The sequence below is a fragment of the Mus caroli genome, unplaced genomic scaffold (assembly GCF_978045245.1).
Source record: "Mus caroli unplaced genomic scaffold, Mus_caroli_1 scaffold_14, whole genome shotgun sequence".
Lineage (NCBI taxonomy): Eukaryota > Metazoa > Chordata > Mammalia > Rodentia > Muridae > Mus > Mus caroli.
Window position 1 is genome coordinate 75,917,027 of NW_028227269.1, and position 23,111 is coordinate 75,940,137.

A 23,111-nucleotide genomic window follows, 5' to 3' on the forward strand; every position below is an offset into this window, starting at 1 on the left:
GATCCTTTGGGGAAAAAAGGAAATTGTGGATGACCGGGCCTCATAAGGTGGGGGAGCGGAGGGAATGGCGGCAGCCAACAATCTCCTATCCTTAGAGGAGACACCGGACGCGGGCTTACTTGACTTAGGTCGCCCGCCTTCATCTGGGTGATACCTTTCTCCTTTATATCTAACTGCTTCTTCTTCTAACTCGCCCTCTTCCTCCGAGGTCAGTTTACTATCCTCGGTTTCGGAAGAATCCGAGGTATCTCTTAGGTGGAGGGCAGCCAGTTCTCGGGTCGGATATAACCCGGGCTTGCTGCTCCCCTTCTCTCCCCCGGGAGGTCCTTTTTCACTTCCCTTTTTTGCCTTTTTTACGGTTTTTGTGCGCACACCCATCCTCTCACTACGCTCGGATTCTGACATACCTTCCTGCATAGCTTCTAAAACCTTTTGCCCTTTCTTTCGCTCCTCCTCACAGGCCTCATCTTCAAGACAACTCTTAACTAGTTTCCATATGGCCTTAACTCCCAACCTGAGGTCTGAACAGGTTTCTAGATCGTTACCTAGCTTACTCCATGACAGCAGCGTCAGAGATCCTGACACCGCATACCAGGGAGCTACTCGATCAACTTCCTCGACAAAGCGGCGAAGAACTCTGTCCCCAAGCTTCAGGTCCCTTCTTTTGAGAAGTTCTTTTAATGAAGTTTGTACTGATTGAGAAGCCCCCATGATACTCTAAAGGAGACTGCAGTTTATGTCTCCGGGATCGTATAGGCGCGTTCCGCTCTTTGCTCTTTTATTTACGAGAGACTGACGCGCGCTAGGGTTGTAAGAACTTCAATTTAACACAACCTTCTATGTTCACAAAGGAAGAGGGCTAGGAACCATACAACCAAGGCCACGAGGACGATAATTAAAGCCTCGGGCAATCCCTCCCACGGCCCGGTTAGTTGAAGGGAGTGCAAAAGGGTCAGGTAAAATTCAGGCATACCTTTCCGAGACGTAGTTCCTGCAGTTCTGGACCCTCCCCGTCACCGAGGGATCTCCGACGGTGCTCGCGATGTTCTTCGTATCCCGGGTTTCCGACACCAGATGTGAGTGTTCGCTGATTCGCCCGCGAATGAGGACACCACACACAATAGGGTTCTTCTGCAGTAAGCTTTATGCGTCTTGAGAGGGAGAGCATAAGCTTCACAACCGGAGACCCCAGGCAGTCCGAGCCCCTCCTTTTTATAGGAAATTCTCCCCGCCTCGGACGTGGCAAGCCATGATTGGCTCAACACTGATCACCCCATATGACGTTATCCCTGAGGCGGAGCTGCCCGGGGCGGGGATTTCCAGCGCAGGCGCAAACTAGATGTTTACTAGTTGGTACTGAGGAAATGACTCAGTACCGGAAGATAGCGGCGCCCCACAGTCACTTATTGGGAACTGACAGAAGCATCGCCCTGAATGGTAGCATGATTACATGTATTTTCGTGATTTTAGCCAGAAAAATAAGGGCGTGACTTCATCCAAGCCAGAACATACCTGCTTTATCTCAAGCTAATATCAGAGACAAGCACCTTTCTGGTTCTAGGGTCTAACCAGGGTCCTCATTCTGATATGGTTTTGTCTTTGGCCAATGTGATAAGAAGTTGTGCATAGACTATCGATCAGAACCTCTCAAGGGCAACCATAGCAGTTGTAAGTAAAGATGGCTACAGTTATGGCAAGCAAAATCTATAAAGTTGAATGAGGGAGTCTATACTATGTTTTTATTTGTTGCCTTGTTTTTTTGTTTGCTGTTAAATTTACCTGTTTTCCTACCTTATTGTATAAAGATTACATTTTTTCTCTTGCCTTAGCATATCAATTATAACCCTTCCTAGCAATTGCTCTGGAGTTTGTAATATATGTTTATAACGAATCTATGTCTACTTTTAAATATACATTCTTTCATAGATATTGCTACCACCTTATAATCAAAGTATTCTGAGTTCTTTTCTCCCAGCTTTTGTAACATTATTATCATCCATTGTACTTTCAGACAAATTAATTGGAAAGAATTGGGGTGTATAGTTCAGCAAGTAGCATGCTTACCTAGCATTCGCAAAGCCCTGAATTTGATCCTTGACATTGTAAAACCCTGCCATGGTGGCACATATTTGTAATCCCAGAGAGGAAGGAACACAGAAACAGGAGGAGGATTAGAAATTCAAGGTCATCTGTAGTTTTCATTACATGTTATTCACTATTTGTAATTATTCCACATCCTTGGGCAGGTTTTACATATATATATATATATATATATATATATATATATATATATATATACACACACACACACACACACACACACACACACATATATATTCATGGTCCTCCTGTCAAGCTCCCAAGAGCTGGGGTAACAGGTATGTGTTATGATGCCAAGATTATCTCCTGAAATCCCATTGCATCCTTTTCATTCCGTGTTATAAGTACATCGTCATGTCTTTAAGCTTACTGACACTTTTGCTGGGTCATGTCTAATCCTGTGTGATCTGACGAGGCCATTCAGAGTTTCTTCCATTTCAATTAGAATGCTTTTGTTTGCTAGCATTTCATCTTCATCTTTTCAGGGTTTTATCCACACCTATCCTACTCATTTGCTCTTACTTGTACACTTTTCCATTTCTTAAGATATTAATCATAGTCATTTTAAAATTTCTAAACTGATTACTCCAAAACTCTCTGCTGTATCTGAATTAGACTCTGATAGTGTCTTTGTCCCTCAACTGTATTATGTTTATATCTTTGAGCATGAGGTTTTGCTGAAAGCCAGGTATCATGAAAAAAAATGGTCTTTTAGCATAAGGCTTTATGTTTATTTGACTGGAAGACAAGCTGTGTTTAATGTTCAGTCTAGCTGTGGATTCAGATGCATTAGATTCCTTTAGTGATGTGTTGTCCTAGACCTTCCTTGAGACTTCTTAAAGGGGCAGGTCTTTCAGCTCTAGTTCTTAGTTATGCCTCAGTCCTGCTGACATGGTTGTATGGGAGGAAGGGTGTTTTAAGGCACTGTGCTTATTTCTCAGACGTTAGTGATCCTTAGTTGTACTTTTCATTTCCACCATGTAGGTGAGCCTTGGTGAGACCCCAGTAGGCAGACACTGTTGAAGAGAACAGAGGACTCTGTGAAGTACAAATTAAGTTATCACAATATGTGAAAAATTTCTGAAACTGAACAAAGTATAGTAAGTTTTATTATAATGATATAATGATCACAAATAGTAATAAAAGGAATATGAAAATAAGTTCTAAATGAAATGCTTCATTTATTTTTATGTTTTCTGTTACGCTACATAGAAATATTCAATGTAAGATTCTTCTAAGTGAATTTCATTATAGTCTTCAAGTTAAAAACCCAGTGTGAAACCCACAAAATTCTGAATGATGGGCAGATAATTTTCTAGCAATAATACATGAATAGAGTAATTTCTTCTGGCTCTGTGCTTCATGTAAAAATTAATTATAGTATCTGACACCATTTGATAATTAAATTATATTTTCTACAGTATTTATCACTCTCAAAGATGATTTTTTTTTCTGAAAAAAAGTACCCAGCTCCCTAGAAAGTGTACAGTGACAACAAAAGTGACTAAAACAATAATAGTATTTCTCTTCCTGACTGTGCTATGTAGGTAGCATGTATTAATGAAATGCTCCGTGGATCTAAGGCAGGACTCATATTTTCTGAAGTAATGAGTGGCAAGAAGACTTAGAGATATCTAGGTAACTTTTTCTAAGTACTTATCTTACGCTTTTCTAGGTATTCAAGGTGTAAATTGTTACCTAGCAAACTGGTAAATGTATAAAGGCAGGACCTGAATAGTATTGACTGTTTGCATCTTGAAAATTGGTAAAGCTGGTAAGTAGTGTTGACAACCCTCAACATTTACTGTAACACTGAGATTGAACTGCTGATGGTAGGCTCACTTACAACCAAGTGATTCTTTCCTACATCAGACTGTGGGGTCTCTATTAAGTACAATACTAATATATGATTAGAAATTCATTTGTTCAATTAAGCATCTATCTTGTCCTTATTATGAACCTGAGATAGTAGTAGTTGCTGAGACAACAAAGAAGGAATTGTTACTGAGAAGGAACAAAGCATTTGGAGAAAGCTAGCTTTGAGCTCTCATCCCTGCTGTTCTCTTTATACTTGAGATAAAGATAGAAATATGGTTCCAGCCCTTCCTGTTGGCGCCAGCACCAGGGCACCTTGGGCGCGGAGTTTGTGAACACCCCCAAGGTCCCCACAGGACTCTCCACGGGATCTCAGGACCTCTGGTGAATGGAACACAACTTCTGCCAGGAAGCAGGTTCGAATGCCAGATATCTGGGCACCTTCCCTGCAAGAGGAGAGCTTGCCTGCAGAGAGTACTCTGACCACTGAAACTCAGGAGAGAGCTAGTCTTCCAGGTCTGCTGATAGAGGCTAACATAATCACCTGAGGAACAAGCTCTAACCAGAGACAACTATAACAACTAACTCCAGAGATTACCAGATGGCAAAAGGCAAACGTAAGAATCTTACTAACAGAAACCAAGACCACTCACCATCATCAGAACACAGCACTCCCACCCCACCCAGTCCTGGGCACCCCAACACACCCGAAAAGCTAGACCCAGATTTAAAGGCATATCTCATGATGATGGTAGAGGACATCAAGAAGGACTTTAATAACTCACTTAAAAAACAAATACAGGAGAACACTGCTAAACAGGTAGAAGACCTTAAAGAGGAAGCACAAAAATCCCTTAAAGAATTGCAGGAAAACATGACCAAACAGGTGATGGAATTGAATAAAACCATCCAAGAACTAAAAAGGGAAGAAAACACAATAAAGAAAACCCAAAGTGAGGCAACGCTGGAGATAGAAACCCTAGGAAAGAAATCTGGAACCATAGATGCGAGCATCAGCAACAGAATACAAGAGACGGAAGAGAGAATCTCAAGCGCAGAAGATTCCATAGAGAACATAGGCACAACAATCAAAGAAAATACAAAATGCAAAAAGATCCTAATTCAAAACATCCAGGAAATCCAGGACACAATGAGAAGACCAAACCTATGGATAATAGGAGTAGATGAGAATGAAGATTTTCAACTTAAAGGCCCAGCAAATATCTTCAACAAAATTATACAAGAAAAAGCTTCCCAAACCTAAAGAAAGAGATGCCCATGAACATACAAGAAGCCTACAGAACTCCAAATAGACTGGACCAGAAAAGAAATTCCTCCCGACACATAATAATCAGAACAACAAATGCACTAAATAAAGACAGAATATTAAAAGCAGTAAGGGGAAAAGGTCAAGTAACATATAAAGACAGGCCTATCAGAAATACACCAGACTTTTCACCAGAGACTATGAAAGCCAGAAGATCCTGCAAAGATGTTATACAGACACTAAGAGAACACAAATGCCAGCCCAGGCTACTATACCCAGCCAAACTCTCAATTACCATAGATGGAGAAACCAAAGTATTCCACAACAAAACCAAATTCACACATTGTCTTTCCACGAATCCAGCCCTTCAAAGGATAATAACAGAAAAAAAACAATACAAGGACGGAAACCACACCCTAGAAAAAGCAAGAAAGTAATCCCTCAACAAACCAAAAAGAAGACAGCCACAAGAACAGAATCCCAACTTTAACAACAAAAATAACAGGAAGCAACAACTACTTTTCCTTAATAACTCTTAATATCAATGGACTCAATTCCCAAATAAAAAGACATAGACTAACAGACTGGCTACATAAACAGGACCCAGCTTTTTGCTGCTTACAGGAAACCCACCTCAGGGAAAAAGACAGACACTACCTCAGAGTGAAAAGCTGGAAAACAATTTTCCAAGCAAATGGTCTGAAGAAACAAGCTGGAGTAGCCATTCTAATATCGAATAAAATCGACTTTCAACCCAAAGTTATCAAAAAAGACAAGGAGAGACACTTCATACTCATCAAAGGTAAAATCCTCCAAGAGGAACTCTCAGTTCTGAATATCTATGCTCCAAAAGCAAGGGCAGCCACATTCATTAAAGACACTTTAGTAAAGCTCAAAGTACACATCACACCTCACACAATAATAGTGGGAGACTTCAACACACCACTTTCATCAATGGACAGATCATGGAAACAGAAACAAAACAGGGACACAGTGAAACTAACAGAAGTTATGAAACAAATGGGTTTAACAGATATCTACAGAATATTTTATCCTAAAATGAAAGGATATACCTTCTTCTCAGCACCTCATGGTACCTTCTCCAAAATTGACCATATAATTTGTCACAAAACAGGCCTCAACAGATACAAAAATATTGAAATTGTCCCATGCATCCTATCAGACCACAATGGACTAAGGCTGATGTTCAATAACAGCATAAATAATAGAAAGCCGACGTTCACGTGGAAACTGAACAACACTCTTCTCAATGATACCTTGGTCAAGGAAGGAATAAAGAAAGAAATTAAAGACTTTTTAGAGTTTAATGAAAATGAAGCCTCAACATACCCAAACCTATGGGACACAATGAAAGCATTTCTAAGAGGGAAACTCATAGTTCTGAGTGCCTCCAAAAAGAAACTGGAGAGAGCACACACTAGCAGCCTGACAAAACATCTAAAAGCCCTAGAAAAAAAGGAAGAAAATTCACCCAAGAGGAGTAGACGGCAGGAAATAATCAAACTCAGGGGTGAAATCAACCAAGTGGAAACAAGAAGAACTATTCAAAGAATTAACCAAACTCGGAGTTGGTTCTTTGAAAAAATCAACAAGATAGATAAACCCTTAGCCAGACTCACTAGATCGCACAGGGATAGCATCCTAATTTACAAAATCAGAAATGAAAAGGGAGACATAACAACAGATCCTGAAGAAATCCAAAACACCATCAGATCCTTCTACAAAAGGCTATACTCAACAAAAACTGGAAAACCTGGAGGAAATGGACAAATTTCTAGACAGATACCAGGTACCAAAGTTAAATCAGGATCAAGTTAACGATCTAAACAGTCCCATATCCACTAAAGAAATAGAAGCAGTCATTAATAGTCTCCCAGCCAAAAAAAGCCCAGGACCAGATGGGTTTAGTGCAGAGTTCTACCAGACCTTCAAAGAAGATCTAATTCCAGTTCTGCACAAACTATTCCACAAAATTGAAGTAGAAGGAACTCTACCCAACTCATTCTATGAAGCCACAGTTACTCTGATACCTAAACCACAGAAAGATCCAACAAAGATAGAAACTTCAGACCAATTTCCCTTATGAATATAGATGCAAAAATCCTCAATAAAATTCTCGCTAACCGAATCCAAGAACACATTAAAGCAATCATCCATCCTGACCAAGTAGGTTTCATTCCAGGGATGCAGGGATGGTTTAATATATGGAAATCCATCAACGTAATCCATTATATAAACAAACTCAAAGACAAAAACCACATGATCATCTCATTGGATGAGGAAAAAGCATTCGACAAGATCCAACACCCATTCATGATAAAAGTCTTGGAAAGATCAGGAATTCAAGGCCCATACCTAAACATGATAAAAGCAATCTACAGCAAACCAGTAGCCAACATCAAAGTAAATGGTCAGAAGCTTGAAGCAATCTCACTAAAATCAGGGACTAGACAAGGCTGTCCACTCTCTCCATACCTATTCAACATTGTACTTGAAGTCCTAGCCAGAGCAATTTGACAACAAAAGGAGATCAAGGGGATACAAATTGGAAAAGATGAAGTCAAAATATCACTCTTTGCAGATGACATGATAGTATACATAAGTGACCCTAAAAATTCCACCAGAGAACTCCTAAACCTGATAAACAGCTTCAGTGAAGTACGTGGATATAAAATTAACTCAAACAAGTCAGTGGCCTTTCTCTACACAAAGAATAAACAGGCTGAGAAAGAAATTAGGGAAACAACACCCTTCTCAATAGTCACAAATAATATAAAATATCTTGGCATGACTCTAACTAAGGAAGTGAAAGATCTGTATGATAAAAACTTTAAGTATCTGAAGAAAGAAATTAAAGAAGATCTCAGAAGATGGACAGATCTCCTATGCTCATGGATTGGCAGGATTAACATTGTAAAAATGGCTATCTTGCCAAAAGCAATCTACAGATTCAATGCAATCCCCATCAAAATTCCAACTCAATTCTTCAACGAATTAGAAAGAGCAATCTGCAAATTCATCTGGAATAACAAAAAACCTAGGATAGCAAAAACTCTTCTCAAGGATAAAAGAACCTCTAGTGGAATCACCATGCCTGACCTAAAGCTTTACTACAGAGCAATTGTAATAAAAATTGCATGGTACTGGTATAGTGACAGACAAGTAGACCAATGGAATAGAATTGAAGACCCAGAAATGAACCCACACACTTATGGTCACTTGATCTTCGACAAGGGAGCTAAAACCATCCAGTGGAAGAAAGACAGCATTTTCAACAAATGGTGCTGGCACAACTGGTTATTATCATGTAGAAGATTGCGAATTGATCCATTCCTATCTCCTTGTACTAAGATCAAATCTAAGTGGATCAAGGAACTTCACATAAAACCAGAGACACTGAAACTTATAGAGGAGAAAGTGGGGAAAAGCCTTGAAGATATGGGCACAGGGGGAAAATTCCTGAATAGAACAGCAATGGCTTGCACAGTAAGATCGAGAATTGACAAGTGGGACCTCATGAAACTGCAAAGCTTCTGCAAGGCAAAAGACACCGTCAATAAGACAAAAAAACCACCAACAGATTGGGAAAGGATCTTTACCTATCCTAAATCAGATAGGGGACTAATATCCAATATATATAAAGAACTCAAGAAGGTGGACTCCAGAAAATCAAATAACCCCATTAAAAAATGGGGCTCAGAACTGAACAAAGAATTCTCACCTGAGAAATACCAAATGGCAGAGAAGCACCTGAAAAAATGTTCAACATCTTTAATCATCAGGGAAATGCAACTCAAAATAACCCTGAGATTCCATCTCACACCAGTCAGAATGGCTAAGATCAAAAATTCAGGTGACAGCAGATGCTGGCGAGGATGTGGAGAAAGAGGAACATTGACATAGTACTACTGGAGGATCCAGCAATACCTCTCCTGGGCATATATCCAGAAGATGTCCCAACAGGTAAGAAGGACACATGCTCCACTATGTTCATAGAAGCCTTATTTATAATAGCCAAAAGCTGGAAAGAACCCAGATGCCCCTCAACAGAGGAATGGACACAGAAAATGTGGTACACATTGTGGTACACATTTACACAATGGAGTACTACTCAGCTATTAAATAGAATGAATTTATGAAATTCCTAGGCAAATGGATGGACCTGGAGGGCATCATCCTGAGTGAGGTAACTCAATCACAAAGGAACTCACACAATATGTACTCACTGATAAGTGGATATTAGCCCAAAACTTAGGATACCCAAGATATAAGATACAATTTGCTAAATGCATGAAACTCAGGAAGAATGAAGACCAAAGTGGGGACACTGTGCCCCTTCTTAGAATTGGGAACAAAACACCCATGGAAGGAGTTACAGAGACAAAGTTTGGAGCAGAGAGAAAAAGATGGACCATCTAGAGACTGCCATATCCTGGGATTCATCCCATAATCAGCTTCCAAACGCTGACACCATTGCATACACTAGCAAGATTATGCTGACAGGTCCCAGATATAGCTGTCTCTTGTGAGACTATGCCGGGGCCTAGCAAACACAGAAGTGGATGCTCATAGTCAGCTATTGGATGGATCACAGGGCCCCCAATGGAGGAGCTAGAGAAAATGCCCAAGGAGCTAAATTGATCTGCAACCCTATAGGTGGAACAACAATATGAACTAACCAGTACCCCGGAGCTCTTGTCTCTAGCATATGTATCAAAAGATGGCCTAGTAGGCCATCAGTGGAAAGGGAGGCCCATTGGTCGTGCAAACTTTATATGCCTCAGTACAGGGGAACGCCAGGGCCAAAAAGTGGGAGTGGTTGGGTAGGGGAGTGGGAGGGAGGGTATGGGGGACTTTTTGGATAGCATTGGAAATGTAAATGAGGAAGATACCTTATAAAAATATAAAAAAAGAAAAAAAGGAAATATGGTTCCAAAGCTCTGAGATGAGCCAGCCAAGGCTTTGTAGCCTGTTGATAGTTCAGCATCTCCAGGTTGAGCAGTGAGCTTTAAAGAGTGAGAAGTAGTGGTCATAGAATGGAAGGAGTTTCTTGCCCAGGTTTTAAAATAAGTTGAGCTGCCAGAGCCCCATTTTCCAGCCTAATTGAAAATTTCATGAGGAATATAATTATCAAGTTATATAATTGCACTTATCCTATGAAATTTAAACCAATGTCAAACCTGCCTTCCAAAGTACCAGACATGTCCTGCTTGCCTTATTTGCTACATTTATTTTCTTCCATTTTTAATCTCTTGTCAGTTAAGGTTTTGCACATTTTGCTTAATAGCACCTTTTATTCTTGTGTAGATATGATATCCCTGTGGTTCCCTGCTAAACAAATGGTGCTAATTTCCAGAGTAACATCTTTACAGAATGTGTTCATCTGTGGCACTGTACTGATTGTAACATGTTAGCTCTCTTTCTAGAGATGTTATTTAACTCAGGGAAAGTCAGATGGTTTATATCATGTCAGTAACAGCAGTGGTAATAGCATTGTCATAGGTACATGATGCCATGCCCAGCATCTCAGCCTGTTCCCACAGTGGAAACTGAGGCAGCTGAGCTGGGAAAACAGATGTTCTACAGACTAAGACGACACAAGAGTCTACCATGATGGTGATGACTGGAGAGACTTACGCTTCTAGAGGATTTTCTGCTCTAATCTTTGTTTCTAGGCCAAGATGCATGACTGTTTTATCAGCACTTTGTAAGCCACTAGAGTACAATTTGATGCTAAGTTATCCTCTGGTCTGTGCCACAGAATCCTTGCCTAGATTTGTTGTTATTTCCTTCCTCAACATATATTTTATTTCACTCTCTTATAATGTACTTAGAATTTCTAATTAAAATTCTGTGTCTGTGTGTGCATGCATATGCGCACACAGGTACATGCAGAAGTCAGAACAGAACCAATCTCAGATATTCCTCAGGTGCCATCCACTTTTGGAGGAAGTGGGAGAAAAGGGTCTGTGACTAGATTGATACTGATGTAGTAAATTAGGCTGGCAGGCCAACAAACCCAATAATATGCCTGTTTCTCTTTCCCTAGCACTAGGATTACAAGACTAAACTCATATCTTTTTGTTTGCAAGACATGCATTTACCAGTGGAATTATCTTCAGCCAGCCACTCTAGTTATGATTGCTTGGATCTTAGGATGTTAGAGTTGGCCTTTACCCTATCTTTAGGACTGAATTTTAACATGATTCAATATAATCAGGAGATAATTCAGCACAAAAAATATAAATGACTTAAATCCATCATGACACATCTCACTGCTAATGCTTCAAGTGTGATAATCATGGAAGAAGCTATAAAAGTCCCACTAAGCAAAAGGAACTTCAGCTTTTCAAACAACAGTGAAATTCTGATGGTATGCCTGCTTACTCTAGTCACCTTTTCCGATGTTTTTTCAAAGAATAAGTCAGTTACCTTTGGGTCCTTTCCTGTGGCTACGCACTGCCAAGAGATATGACAGATAGTAAAGCAGTAAATTGTGACTTTGTATAAGGAAAGGAAAGTTAGAATTTGATTCTGGTACATTTAATGAAGACATTCCTGTCTTCCCAGGTACCTGTTCCTTTTTTCTTGTGCTGCCACCCAGAGATGCTGCTTTATGGTCTCTGGGATCCTTGGGGCTGGAAAGATCAAATTAGGAGAAAAGTACTAACTTACTAAAAAACCACCAACCAAAATGTTGCCTAAATTTCTAAGAACTTACAGAAACTTGCAAGCCCTGAGAGACTGATGTCTAGTGTAATACACCACACCCTCATTGTGCTTGCACCATGACTTGAGTGGGGAGGTCAGAAGACAGCATGAGGAAGGCAGTCCCCGCTTCTGTGATGGGAGTCCTGGAAATAAACTCAAATCATCAGACAGACTTGGCGGCATGTACCTTTATCCACTGAATCTATATCTTTCTCTAGGTATCTATGGGATTAATAAATTTATTTCAGAAATTCAGAATTACTTCAGGGATCCTGCTATTTAATGTCATGGTCAGACAGACCTTGGTCTTTGTCTTTTGACATTGTCCTGTCCACCTGATTCTGTAACACACCCCCCACCACACACACACACACACACACACACACACACACACACACACACGCACGCGCGACATGTTGTCTGTAAGCTGCTCTTTTAGTCTCCAGTCCAGAATAATGCTGAGGTCTGGAGTCCACTTGCCTTTACAAGGTTTTCTGTTGCTAGGAAAGGTATGCAGCTCAGTCACTCTCAGGGAGTGCTATGCCATCTTTAAAGTGTCAATGTCACTGGAGCTGCACTGCGTTTCATGGGATTGAACTTAGAACTTTTCCCTCAGTTGGATGAAGCCTTCATACTGGCAATGATAATAGTCTTTTATGTTGTTGACAAAGTAGACCAGAGATAGAATTCATATAGCAGATGACAGTCTCATTTTTGTTCAAGAAGTGATTTCTATTCTGCTGAAGTGGGTAGAAAACAAAAGAGAAGTAGCTCAGGTGTTGACTTGTTAATAGCTTATCTTCTTTATTTTAGATTAGAATGGATCTCTGTTATTAAACAAGGATATAAATATTTATGCTGTTATAATGCCAAAAATAGACTTTGTACTTTTGGGGGGGGTGTTTGTTTTTTGTAAATGGTCATATTTGTATTCAAGTCAAAAATGTTTAAAGGGTTCCTCATACATTAGAGATCTCATAGCTTGTTAGACTTCAGGCTTGATCTCTTTTTATTCTTGGCTTCTCTGTCAAGGCTCAATTTAGTAAGAACTTAATTTAATTTGTTGTATATTGACATATACTCTTGAAGAAAATATAAATCCCAGAAACTTAGTCTTTATAAACATAAGTTTATAAAGTTAAAAAAAATCCTTACTGAAATATGAACAGAATATATTATTGGCTTAGACAGCGAGCTGTTTCTGAACAGAACAGAGTTTGGTCAAGTTGGGGAATAACATCAAATTTCCTAATATTTAAATAGCCAAAAGTCCCTACCCTTTAGCTTTATGATTTGTTGAAATGTTTGAAAAAGATAAAAGCTGCATACTGTGTTATTGCCTTAGTAAACGGCGTGAGTAAGACATGCCTTGGGTATGAAGCAGTCTCTGGAGTGAGAGCACTGCCATGTATTTCTCAGAGGCTGTATCTTGGCAGGTCGTCTCTTCTGGACCAAACTGTAGTTGTTTCTTGAGAGTTTTCAGCAGAACTGATTCCAAAATAAATAATGTTTTAAGAATGACTGCATTTGGCATTGTGTTTAGCTTTCTTGTATGTGTGTGTGTGGAGGAGCATGTGTATGTGTGTACACCTGCATGTACCACCTAGAGGTAAATATCAGGTCTTCTTTGATTCATCTCAGTCTTCTTTTTTCGTGTGTGTGTGTGTGTGTGTGTGTGTGTGTGTGCTTGCTTGCTTTTGTTTGTGTTAGACAGTCTTTGATTGAACTTAGAGCTAGCAGATTCATCTAGACTAGCTGGCCAACAAGTTTCAGAGATCCTTATGTTTTTGCCTCCCCAGTTCAATAGACCTGTGCTGGGAAGAGGGCTTTTTTTTTTTTTTAACCTCAGTGCTGGGGATCCTAACTTAGGTCCTCATATTTGCACACCAAGCACTTTACTTACTAAACAGTCTCTCCTGCCCCTAATGTTTATTAGCTTGCTATGCGCAGCATCTCATTTCATATTTAAAATACCTCTATAATAATTGATAATAATAACTATTACTGTCCTAACTTACAGATGAATGGGATAATGCTACTAATATTATATTCCAAATGAAGAAACTAGATTGAAGTTAAATATGTATCGTTTGAGGTAACACAACTATTACATGATAAAGATTAAACATCAGTGTTTGTGATTGCAAAGTTCTTACTCTTGATCACTGTGTGTTAGAATCAAAGTACCATGTACACTGATATTTACCCCAATACATTTTTCTTGACTTCTGTCCCTATTCTAGACATCAAAATGCAGGGAGTCTGTGATGGCATCTCACAGCAATTTCATTCAAAGTACTCCTAGTAAGGAAACTGGGGGAACATTGATGTGCCATGAAGAGGAAAAGATGTCCCTCAACCCCAGAATCTGTTTTAGGTTTCTTACTGACTAAGCATTAAGAACTTTTACACAGCTGGGTGGGGCATGAAGAAAATCACCAAGAAGAGTGTCTTTATAAAGACTCATTTTTCTTAGAGATCTCAACAGTGTTAAAACAGCAAGTGAACCATGACCTACCTAAGGCCTGAGTATATGTGACTTTTGTGTTTAACCTTATCATTATCAGCACATTTTTTTCATCTTTAAACTGAACAGTGTGCCTCATTATAGAGGAGGTTCTTTAAGATCAGAAAATAAAGTAAACAAGATTTTATGTTTCTGCTTAATTTTCAAACTTTTCTTTATCTTGGAACTTAGCTGTAAATTAATGTAACTTCATAAGCTGTATATATTCTTTGTAGAGTCTCTCTCTTTCCTCCCTCCCTCTCTCCCTTTTCCCTTTCTCCCAGTTCTTCCCTCTCTCCCTCCTTTCTTCTTCCTCCCCCTACACTTAGAAGTATGTATTATCACTTATCTTTTCTTCCCCTTTGTGTAAAAGAAATTTATTTATTTACTACTTATCTTCAATCCCTTTTTACAGTCATTGTCCCCCTCCTGGTCTACCCACCCACAGTTCCTCATCCCATTCCTCCTCCTACCCACCCCACAACTTCACCCCACTCCAGCCCTGGCTCCAAGAGGACTTCCCCACCCCACCTCCACCCTACCCCTCCAGCTCCAGGCCTGCCCACTCCCTGGGGCCTCAAGTCTCTCTAGGGTTAGGCGCTTCTTCTCTCACTGAAGTCAGACTAGGCAGTCCTCTGCTGTATGCGTGTCAAGGGCCTAGTATCAACCTAGTGCATGCTGCCTGGTTGGTGGCTCAGCATCTGAGAGATCTCGGGGGGGGGGGGGGGTCCAGGTAAGTTGAGACTGCTGGTCTTTCTATGAAGTTGCCTCCCTCCTCAGTTTCTTCCAGCCTTTCCCTAATTCAGCCACACAGATCCCCAACTTCAGTCTAATGGTTGTGTGTAAGTATCTGCATCTATCTCAGTCAGTTGCTTGTTGGAACACTTAGAGGACCGCCATGCTAGGCTTCTGTCTGTGAGCATACCATAGCATCAGTAATAGTGTAGGCCTTGGAGGCTCCCCTTGAGATGGGTCCCAGTTTGGGCCGGTCACTGGACCTCCTTTCCCTCAGTTTCTTCTCCGTTTTTGTCCCTGCAGTTCTTTTAGACTGGATCAATTTAGGGTCAGAGTTTTTGACTGTGGCATGACAACCCCATCCGTTTGATGCCCTGTGTTTCTACTGGAGGTAAACTCTACAAGTTTGCTCTCTACTTTTGGACATTATATTTAAGGTCCCTCCCTTTGAGTCCTAAGAGTCTCTCATGTCCTAGGTCTCTGGTACATTCTAGAGGGTGCCCCCACCTCCTATCTCCCAAGGTTGTGTGTTTCCATTCTTTCTGCTGGTCTTCAGGACTTCACTCTTGTCCACTCCTCCCCACCCCCAATACCTGATCATGTTCTCCTTTGTTCCTCCCTGTCCCCTCTCCCACCCTGATCCCTCCCTTCCTCAAAACTCCCCACCCCCACCCCCAGTGATTGCTTTCTTCTTCCTCCCAAGTGGGATTGAAGCATCCTCACTTGGGCTCTTCAGTTTGTTGACCTTCTTGAGTTCTGTGGATTGTATCCTGTGGGTATTCTGTGCCTTTTTTTTTTTTTTGGCTAATATCCACTTATTAATGAGTACATACTAGTAATGCATGGCCTTTTGGGTCTGATTTACCTCATTCAAGATGATATTTTTTAGTTCCATCCATTTGCCTGCAAAACTCAGGATGTCCTTGTTCTTAATAGCTGAATAGTATTTCATTGTATAAATGAACCACATTTTCTGTATCCATTCCTCTGTTGTGGGACACCTGGGTTGTTTCCAGCTTCTGGCTCTTACAAATAAGGCTGCTATGAGCATTGTGGAGCATGTGTCCCTGTGGCAAGGTAGAGTATCTTTTGTGTATATGCGCAAGAGTTGTATAGCTGGGTTTTCAAGTAGATCTATCTCCAATTTTCTGAGGAACCTCCAGATTGATTTTTAGAGTGGTTGTACCAGTTTGCAATCCCACCAGCAATGGAAGAGTGTTCCTCTTTCTCTATTTTCCCTAGTATGTGTTGTCACCTGAGTTTTTGATCTTAGCCATTAGCTCATTTGAAATGCTTTTCTGCTGTATAAGATCTGAACTTCAAGACCTGATGGAGACCCTTGAGGGAGAATTCAGGGGTTACAGCCATTAGCATTAGGCTGCATCTTCCACTGCTGATAACAGAAAGAGAATATGAAAACCTCACTGCCTTTTTGCCTATAAGTTAGAGAAAGAAACCTATTTTACAGTCTTAATCCTAGAAAGCAGACAGCTTTCAAATGCTAAAAAGATGCTGATAATCTCTTCCCTTCTGGGCATGGTGGCACACGCCTTTAATCCCAGCACTCGGGAGGCAGAGGCAGGCAGATTTCTGAGTTCGAGGCCAGCCTGGTCTACAAAGTGAGTTCCAGGACAGCCAGGGCTATACAGAGAAACCCTGTCTCGAAAAACCATAAATAAATAAATAAATAAATAAATAAATAAATAAATAACCTCTTCCCTTCAAGAAAAATATATATCCCATAGTTTTCTCAAGTGATTTGAAGACTTGTCTTGGCCATTCTCAGTTTTCTGAGTCATGCATGACTTCAGAATGACCGCTCCTGAGGAGTGAGGGTGGGGGGAATTAGCAGTAAGGACGTTTGAAAAAGTCACGTGGAAACCTATTCTATACATTTACTACATAAGTATATATAGAAAAAGATTGTAAGAGCCAGAGGTCTGGGAAGAGCAGGCAAAAACAATGTTTTTTGTTTTTTGTTTTTTTGGATATTACGGGACCACTGTACTCAAGAACTCATAACAGCTGTGGTTGCCTGTATATGATTAAGACAATCAGCATTCTAGTAATGATGGTTGTCAGTTCAAGGTGAACTGAGCAGTCTGTCGTATAAAGCATAGACTAGTTGGTGCTGATTTTTACAAATATGCAGTATTGTCAACTTCTGTATGATTTACCATACAAAACATTCTTTTTCTGGAAGGTTAGTTCTATATACTTTCTTCAAAGTAGTAAAGTTTCAAAAAATCATTCCGAGGCTGTGTTCTCAGATGATTTCTGTTTTAAATATTGCTTCCAAATGGTCACTGATTTACATCCCACTAGGCACAATTGTTCCTTCTCCACAACTTTGATAATGTATATTAATCATCCTCTGTATTTCTGCTGACAACCATCCTAATGTGATTTTGATTTGGACTTTAGTGTTGATTAGAGATATCAACATTTTTCCTTATTCTTGTCCATTTATACTTCTTTTCAGAAATGTCTGCTTATATCCTTTGCCTATTACTTTTTTTAAAAATCAGACTAACTTTTTCCATACTTTTCTGTGTTTGAATTCTGTGTATTCATTTGCAACTTAATGTTCAGGTTGTCTCTTCACCAAGTTGCTTGCTTGGCTGTGCAGAAGCATTTTAGTCTGACACCATCCCTCTCTTTTTGTTTTAGTTGCCTGTGGCTTGAGAGGCTCATTCATGAAATCATTGCCTCAGCCAGTGTTGTGGAGCCTTTCCTGTTTTGGGGGGTTTTTTGTTGCATTTTGTTTGTATGTTTGGGGGATTTTTGGTTTTCTTACAGCTTTATTGTTTCTGATCTTGTACTTGTCTTTATGCATTTTGAGTCCATTTGTGTATATGGTATGAGAGTCCATTTTCATTTTCCTGCATGTTAATACCTATTTTTCTTATTATCATCTACAGAAGAGACACCTTTGTATGTACTTGGTACATTGACTTAGATCAGCTGTTGTGAGCCCTTGACTTTCTTTGGTCGCTGTGTCTGTTTTCCTGCCAGCACTGTTGTGCTTTGATTGCAAAAGCTTTGTGATACATTGTAAAACCCAAGTGTAATGTCTCTAGCTCCTGCCCCTTCCTTTTGAAGATTGCTTTGGCTGTTTAGGTTATTTGTATAGTTGCATATCAATTGTGTTTTTCTATTTCTTTGAAAAATGACTTTAGAATTGAGATATGGAATACATTGCTATAAATCACTTTGGATACTATGAATATTTTAATATTAATTTTTCTAGCCTGTGTACATGGGCCATTTCCATTTATTTGTGTCCTCAGTTTCTTTTATTATTTTATCATTTTCACTATTTAGATATTTCATCACATTATTGAAATGCAACCTTGTTTGGGCTCAGTGAGAGAGAGGATGTGCCTAAGTCCAGCAGTGACTGACATGGGGGAGGTGAGGGGCTGGGGCTGGGAGGGGTGGTAAGGGAGGCTCCCCCTTCTCAGAGGAGAAGGGAATGGGGAAGGAGCTAGGAGAAGGGAGACTGGGAGGAGAGAAGAAACTGATACTGGGATGTAAAGTAAATAAAATAATTTTAAAAATTTACTCTTGAATTGAAGATTTTTATGCTGTTGCAAATATGATTATTTTTTAAATTTTTTTTCAAATGGTTTGTTGATAATATAAAGCTGTTACTAATTTGTATAAGTTTATTGAGTTTATTAATTCATACGTTGAAATAATCCAGAAATAGAAAAGATACATATGATCTCATGTATGTGTAGTATCTACAAAAAAACTGATCTCATAGAGACAACAGAAAGTGGTGTCTAGGAGCTGAGGGAAGAAGGAAGGGCAGCTGTTATAAAAGAGGACAAAGTTTCACTTATATTGGAAGAAAACGTTTCAGTGATATATTGCTGTGTGACCACGGTTGATGATATGTACAGTCCCCTTGGCTACAGAAGATAGCAAAGTCTTCATATCCAAGCATGTTTGAGCCTCTTGTGTTCAATCATGTAACACTTACATGCAACTTATACTTAGCGAGATGCAGAGATACAATGCAACGCAGACAAGCAATTCTGATGCTTGAAAACCTAATTCATAAATTAATAAACCGTGTCTGATGATCACCCTGTAACAGAAATTGACCAGCTGGGGTCAGAACTACCAGTCAGCAACATCACCCACATGAAATTTAGTGGCATGGCTTGAATTTCAGTGGATCCATCATTACGACTAACATCTATAAAATACATTCACTTAGTATTTCTCTCTCTCTCTCTCTCTCTCTCTCTCTCTCTCTCTCTCTCTCTCTCTCTCTCTCTCTGTGTATATGTGTGTGTGTGTGTGTGAAATGACTGAAGAAACTAAAGTTTAATCCTTGCTAGTGGTAAATAGAAATATTTTTTTTCTTTTTGAGGCTGACCTTTTGCTAGACAGTTTTTAAAAGCACATTTGCTAGTGGTGATGTTTTATTTCTCTTGCCCTGTAAACAGCACAATCTAAGTGAGGTTTTGCAGTGGAAATCATGTAGATTTTGCTTGGTGAAGCATGTCATTTTATATTGTGGCTATTATGGAATTCCTCAAACATTTCAATATAATTCAGCAAATATTTAAACAAGTTAATGAGTTAATGAAGGTAAGAACAAAAAAATCAATGAAACTACACTTCTTTAGCTGGAAGATGTTTTCATTGCATTCTGAAGGTTGTCACTATTGCTAATGATAAAGAAATTGAGGACTTGGTGTCAACAGAGAATAACATGTTATTAGTGACATTTGAGCTGTGTAGACTGAACATTTAGAATAGCCTTGTTAGGAAGAAGTAACAGTGGACAGCACTGTCAGCTCTGCTTTTGTGTAGGTAGATATGTTTATAGGTATTACGAGAGCATTTGCTGCTGCCTTCTCTATTTCCTATTTTCTCCCTTTCTTCCACTGAGACCAATGGTAATGCCTTTTAAAGACGTCTTATTTTGTAGTGCATGCTGGCTTTGAATCCAGGATCCTCTGTTCTAACTTTCTAAGTGCTGAGATTATAAGAATGCACCCTGCCCAACTCCAGGAATACCTCGCTCTCGCTCTCGCTCTCTCGCTCTCTCGCTCTCGCTCTCTCTCTCTCTCTCTCTCGCTCGCTCTCTCGCTCTCGCTCTCTCTCTCTCTCTCTCTCTCTCTCTCTCTCTCTCTCTCGCTCGCTCGCTCTCGCTCTCTCTCTCTCTCTCTCTCTCGCTCTCTCCCTCCCCCTCCCCCCCTCCCTCCCCCTCCCCCTCCCCCTCCCTCCCTCCCTCCCTCTCATTAAAAATAACCATCTTTCCCTTCCTCTTTCATTCTCCATTCTCTCTTTTATTTGGGTCTTGCTTCTGATCATTTCCATATCTGGCAAAGCACCACTGTTCTCCTTGCCTTAAGGGAAACTGGTGCAGCTTAATTTAAAATGCATCTCATTCTTCTCCCTCACACTCTTACTTGCAGTTCCTCCTCTGAAAAAGGTGCCAGTGCTGTCTTAGCTGAAGCACTAGATGAACTGCAGTGCTGATGTTAAATTACCATTCATTCATTTATTCATTCATACTACAAATGTCATGTGTTAGGCACTTTGTTCTTAAAATCGTGAAATGGTTTTGCATAGCAGAGAAATAGAATATTACCAAAATTTTAAAGTCTTAACTGTACTAAACTGATTTTAAAAGACCTATGCAGTTAGCCTTACTAGCTGTGTTCCATATGTGTGTGTGTGTGTTTGTATGAATGTATGTATTATACACACACAGAGAGAGAGAGAGAGAGAGAGAGAGAGAGAGAGAGAAATAAGCTATTTCATACTAGTGGATACACTTTTTATAGGCTTATTTTTTTTAATTAGGTATTTTCTTCATTTACATTTTCAATGCTATCCCAAAAGTTCCCCATACCCCCCCTCCCCTACCCACCTACTCCCACTCTTTAGCCCTGGCATTCCCCAGTACTGAGGCATATAAAGTTTGCAAGACCAAGGGCTTATTCTTTAGAAGTATATTGTTTCCTTAATTATCTTGTGATAATGACATCTTAACTGGGATTATTTTGTATACTTATGCTTATATTTCTGTTATTAAAATTGTAACTCAGTACAGTTTTTTGTGTAGTATTTTAATCTTCTACTTACTACTGGGCAACCTGTAGTGTGTAAAATCTGGGTGTACTGTCCATGTGGGGTTATTTATTTATTTATTTATTTTGGTTTCTCCAGACAGGGTTTCTCTGTGTAGCCCTGGCTGTCCTGGAAATCACTTTGTAGACCAGGCTGGCTTCGAACTCAGAAATCCACCTGCCTCTGCCTTCCCAGTGCTGGGATTAAAGGTGTGCACCACCACCAACCTGCTCACTGTGGGGTTTTTTAATCACTGAATTATACACTTAGTAGTACAGAAATAGCAATGATGAATTTTGAAGGCAGTCATAAATGATTACTTAATCTCTGAACTTTACTATTGAGATAAGTAAGGAGCAAGTTTCTGTTATTATAATTGAATATATACTAAGTCTAACTTAGCCAAGAAAAATATTTTAGTTGTCTATTTTTTTCTACAAAAAAATACAGATGACTTGATTTATAATTGTAATTCTTTGTTATTTTAGTGTCTGTTACAATAGAAATGCAAGGACCATTAACGATAATAACATGCTAGAAATTCCAGGATATTTAGTATATAATAACCAAAGAAAGAAACAGAAAACATGAACTTGGTAGCGTCATATCTCTCAACCATGTGGCTGATAAATACTTTGGATGCTGGTTACTGTCCTAACTTGAAGTATAAAGTGATAATGTGACTGGGCGGTAGGAGTTGTTAGAAAGGTCTCACACTTGAGAGGCATGCTTAGCTCTGTCAATCTTGCTCTGGTACTGTAGGAAAAAAAAAAAAAAAAAAAGACTTCCACTATAAAGTAAAAAACATATTTCCTTAGAGTTGCTATGAAGGTAACAGTACTCCAAGTGAGTTTGGTTGTATGGTAAATGTGTGAGAAGTGTAATGTAGTCACACTGTGTTTTGGTGTTCCCTTAGGTGAAGTAAATGACAAAAACATTCAAGTGGTGGAGCTCCCCATCGTAGACAGCCTCCATCCTCGGCCTCCTTACTTACCGCTGGCTGTTCCAGAAGACCTTGCAGACCGACTCCTAAGAGTCCATGGTGACCCTGCAGTGTGGTGGGTGTCCCAGTTTGTCAAATACTTGATTCGTCCACAACCTTGGCTGGAAAAGGAAATAGAAGAAGCCACCAAGAAGCTTGGCTTCAAACATCCAGTTATTGGGTAAGAGTGTATTTTCCCCTCTCAAACAATAATATATAGCAGTAGTTGTACCTGTTTGCCTTTTACTGTAAATTTTATATAATTTAATAGTCATGGTTCCACTAAATAACAAAGGTTCTAGACCCTAGAGGCTGTTCTTCCTTGCGCACATAGGGCAACAGAGCAGACTGGCTTCGATGCTCCTCTTCCTTCGTCTCTCCCTCTTGTTTTTAATGAAGCTCTTTGTTTTACTTTCATATTTCCTACTCCACATCTTTCTTCATATCTTAATCTCTCTATGTAATTACTGACCCCTATTCTAAATGTTAGAGCTAAAGGAAGTACATATTGAAATCAGAATATTAAATAGTGTTCATTCCCTGAAACTTCATTGAAATTCAGAGTAGTGAATTCTCGCTGCCCCACTTCATTTATACAGAGCACATGAAACAGGTCCAATCTCCTGAGAGAAACAGTGATTAAGAAGAATGTAGGAAAGAAAAGATGACAGAATAGATGTTCCTCTGATCAAATCCACATCTGGACTATAGTCTGGATGCAAAGAAAACAACAGCCCGAAGATGACAGCTACCCCAGTGTACTCCCGCCCTCACTCAGATCCAAGACACAGCCCTGGCCTTAAGCAAAACTGAGATGCAGGGAGAATGCTGGCAGTCAGTGACTTGGGAGAATGCTGGCAGTCAGTGACTTGCCATTG

At 39.8% G+C, this 23,111-nt stretch overlaps 1 protein-coding gene across 4 annotated transcripts in view; it reads left to right on the forward strand.

The window, feature by feature from the left end:
- Fut8 (fucosyltransferase 8) overlaps positions 1 to 23,111 on the forward strand; it is a 240,380-nt gene that overhangs the window by 190,345 nt on the left and 26,924 nt on the right. For all 4 annotated transcript variants that reach the window (XM_029484493.2, XM_085830487.1, XM_029484494.2 and 1 more), the window contains one exon: positions 22,168 to 22,414. In XM_029484493.2, coding sequence (XP_029340353.1) covers positions 22,168 to 22,414 — 247 coding nt within the window. The remainder of the gene's footprint in view (positions 1 to 22,167; positions 22,415 to 23,111) is intronic.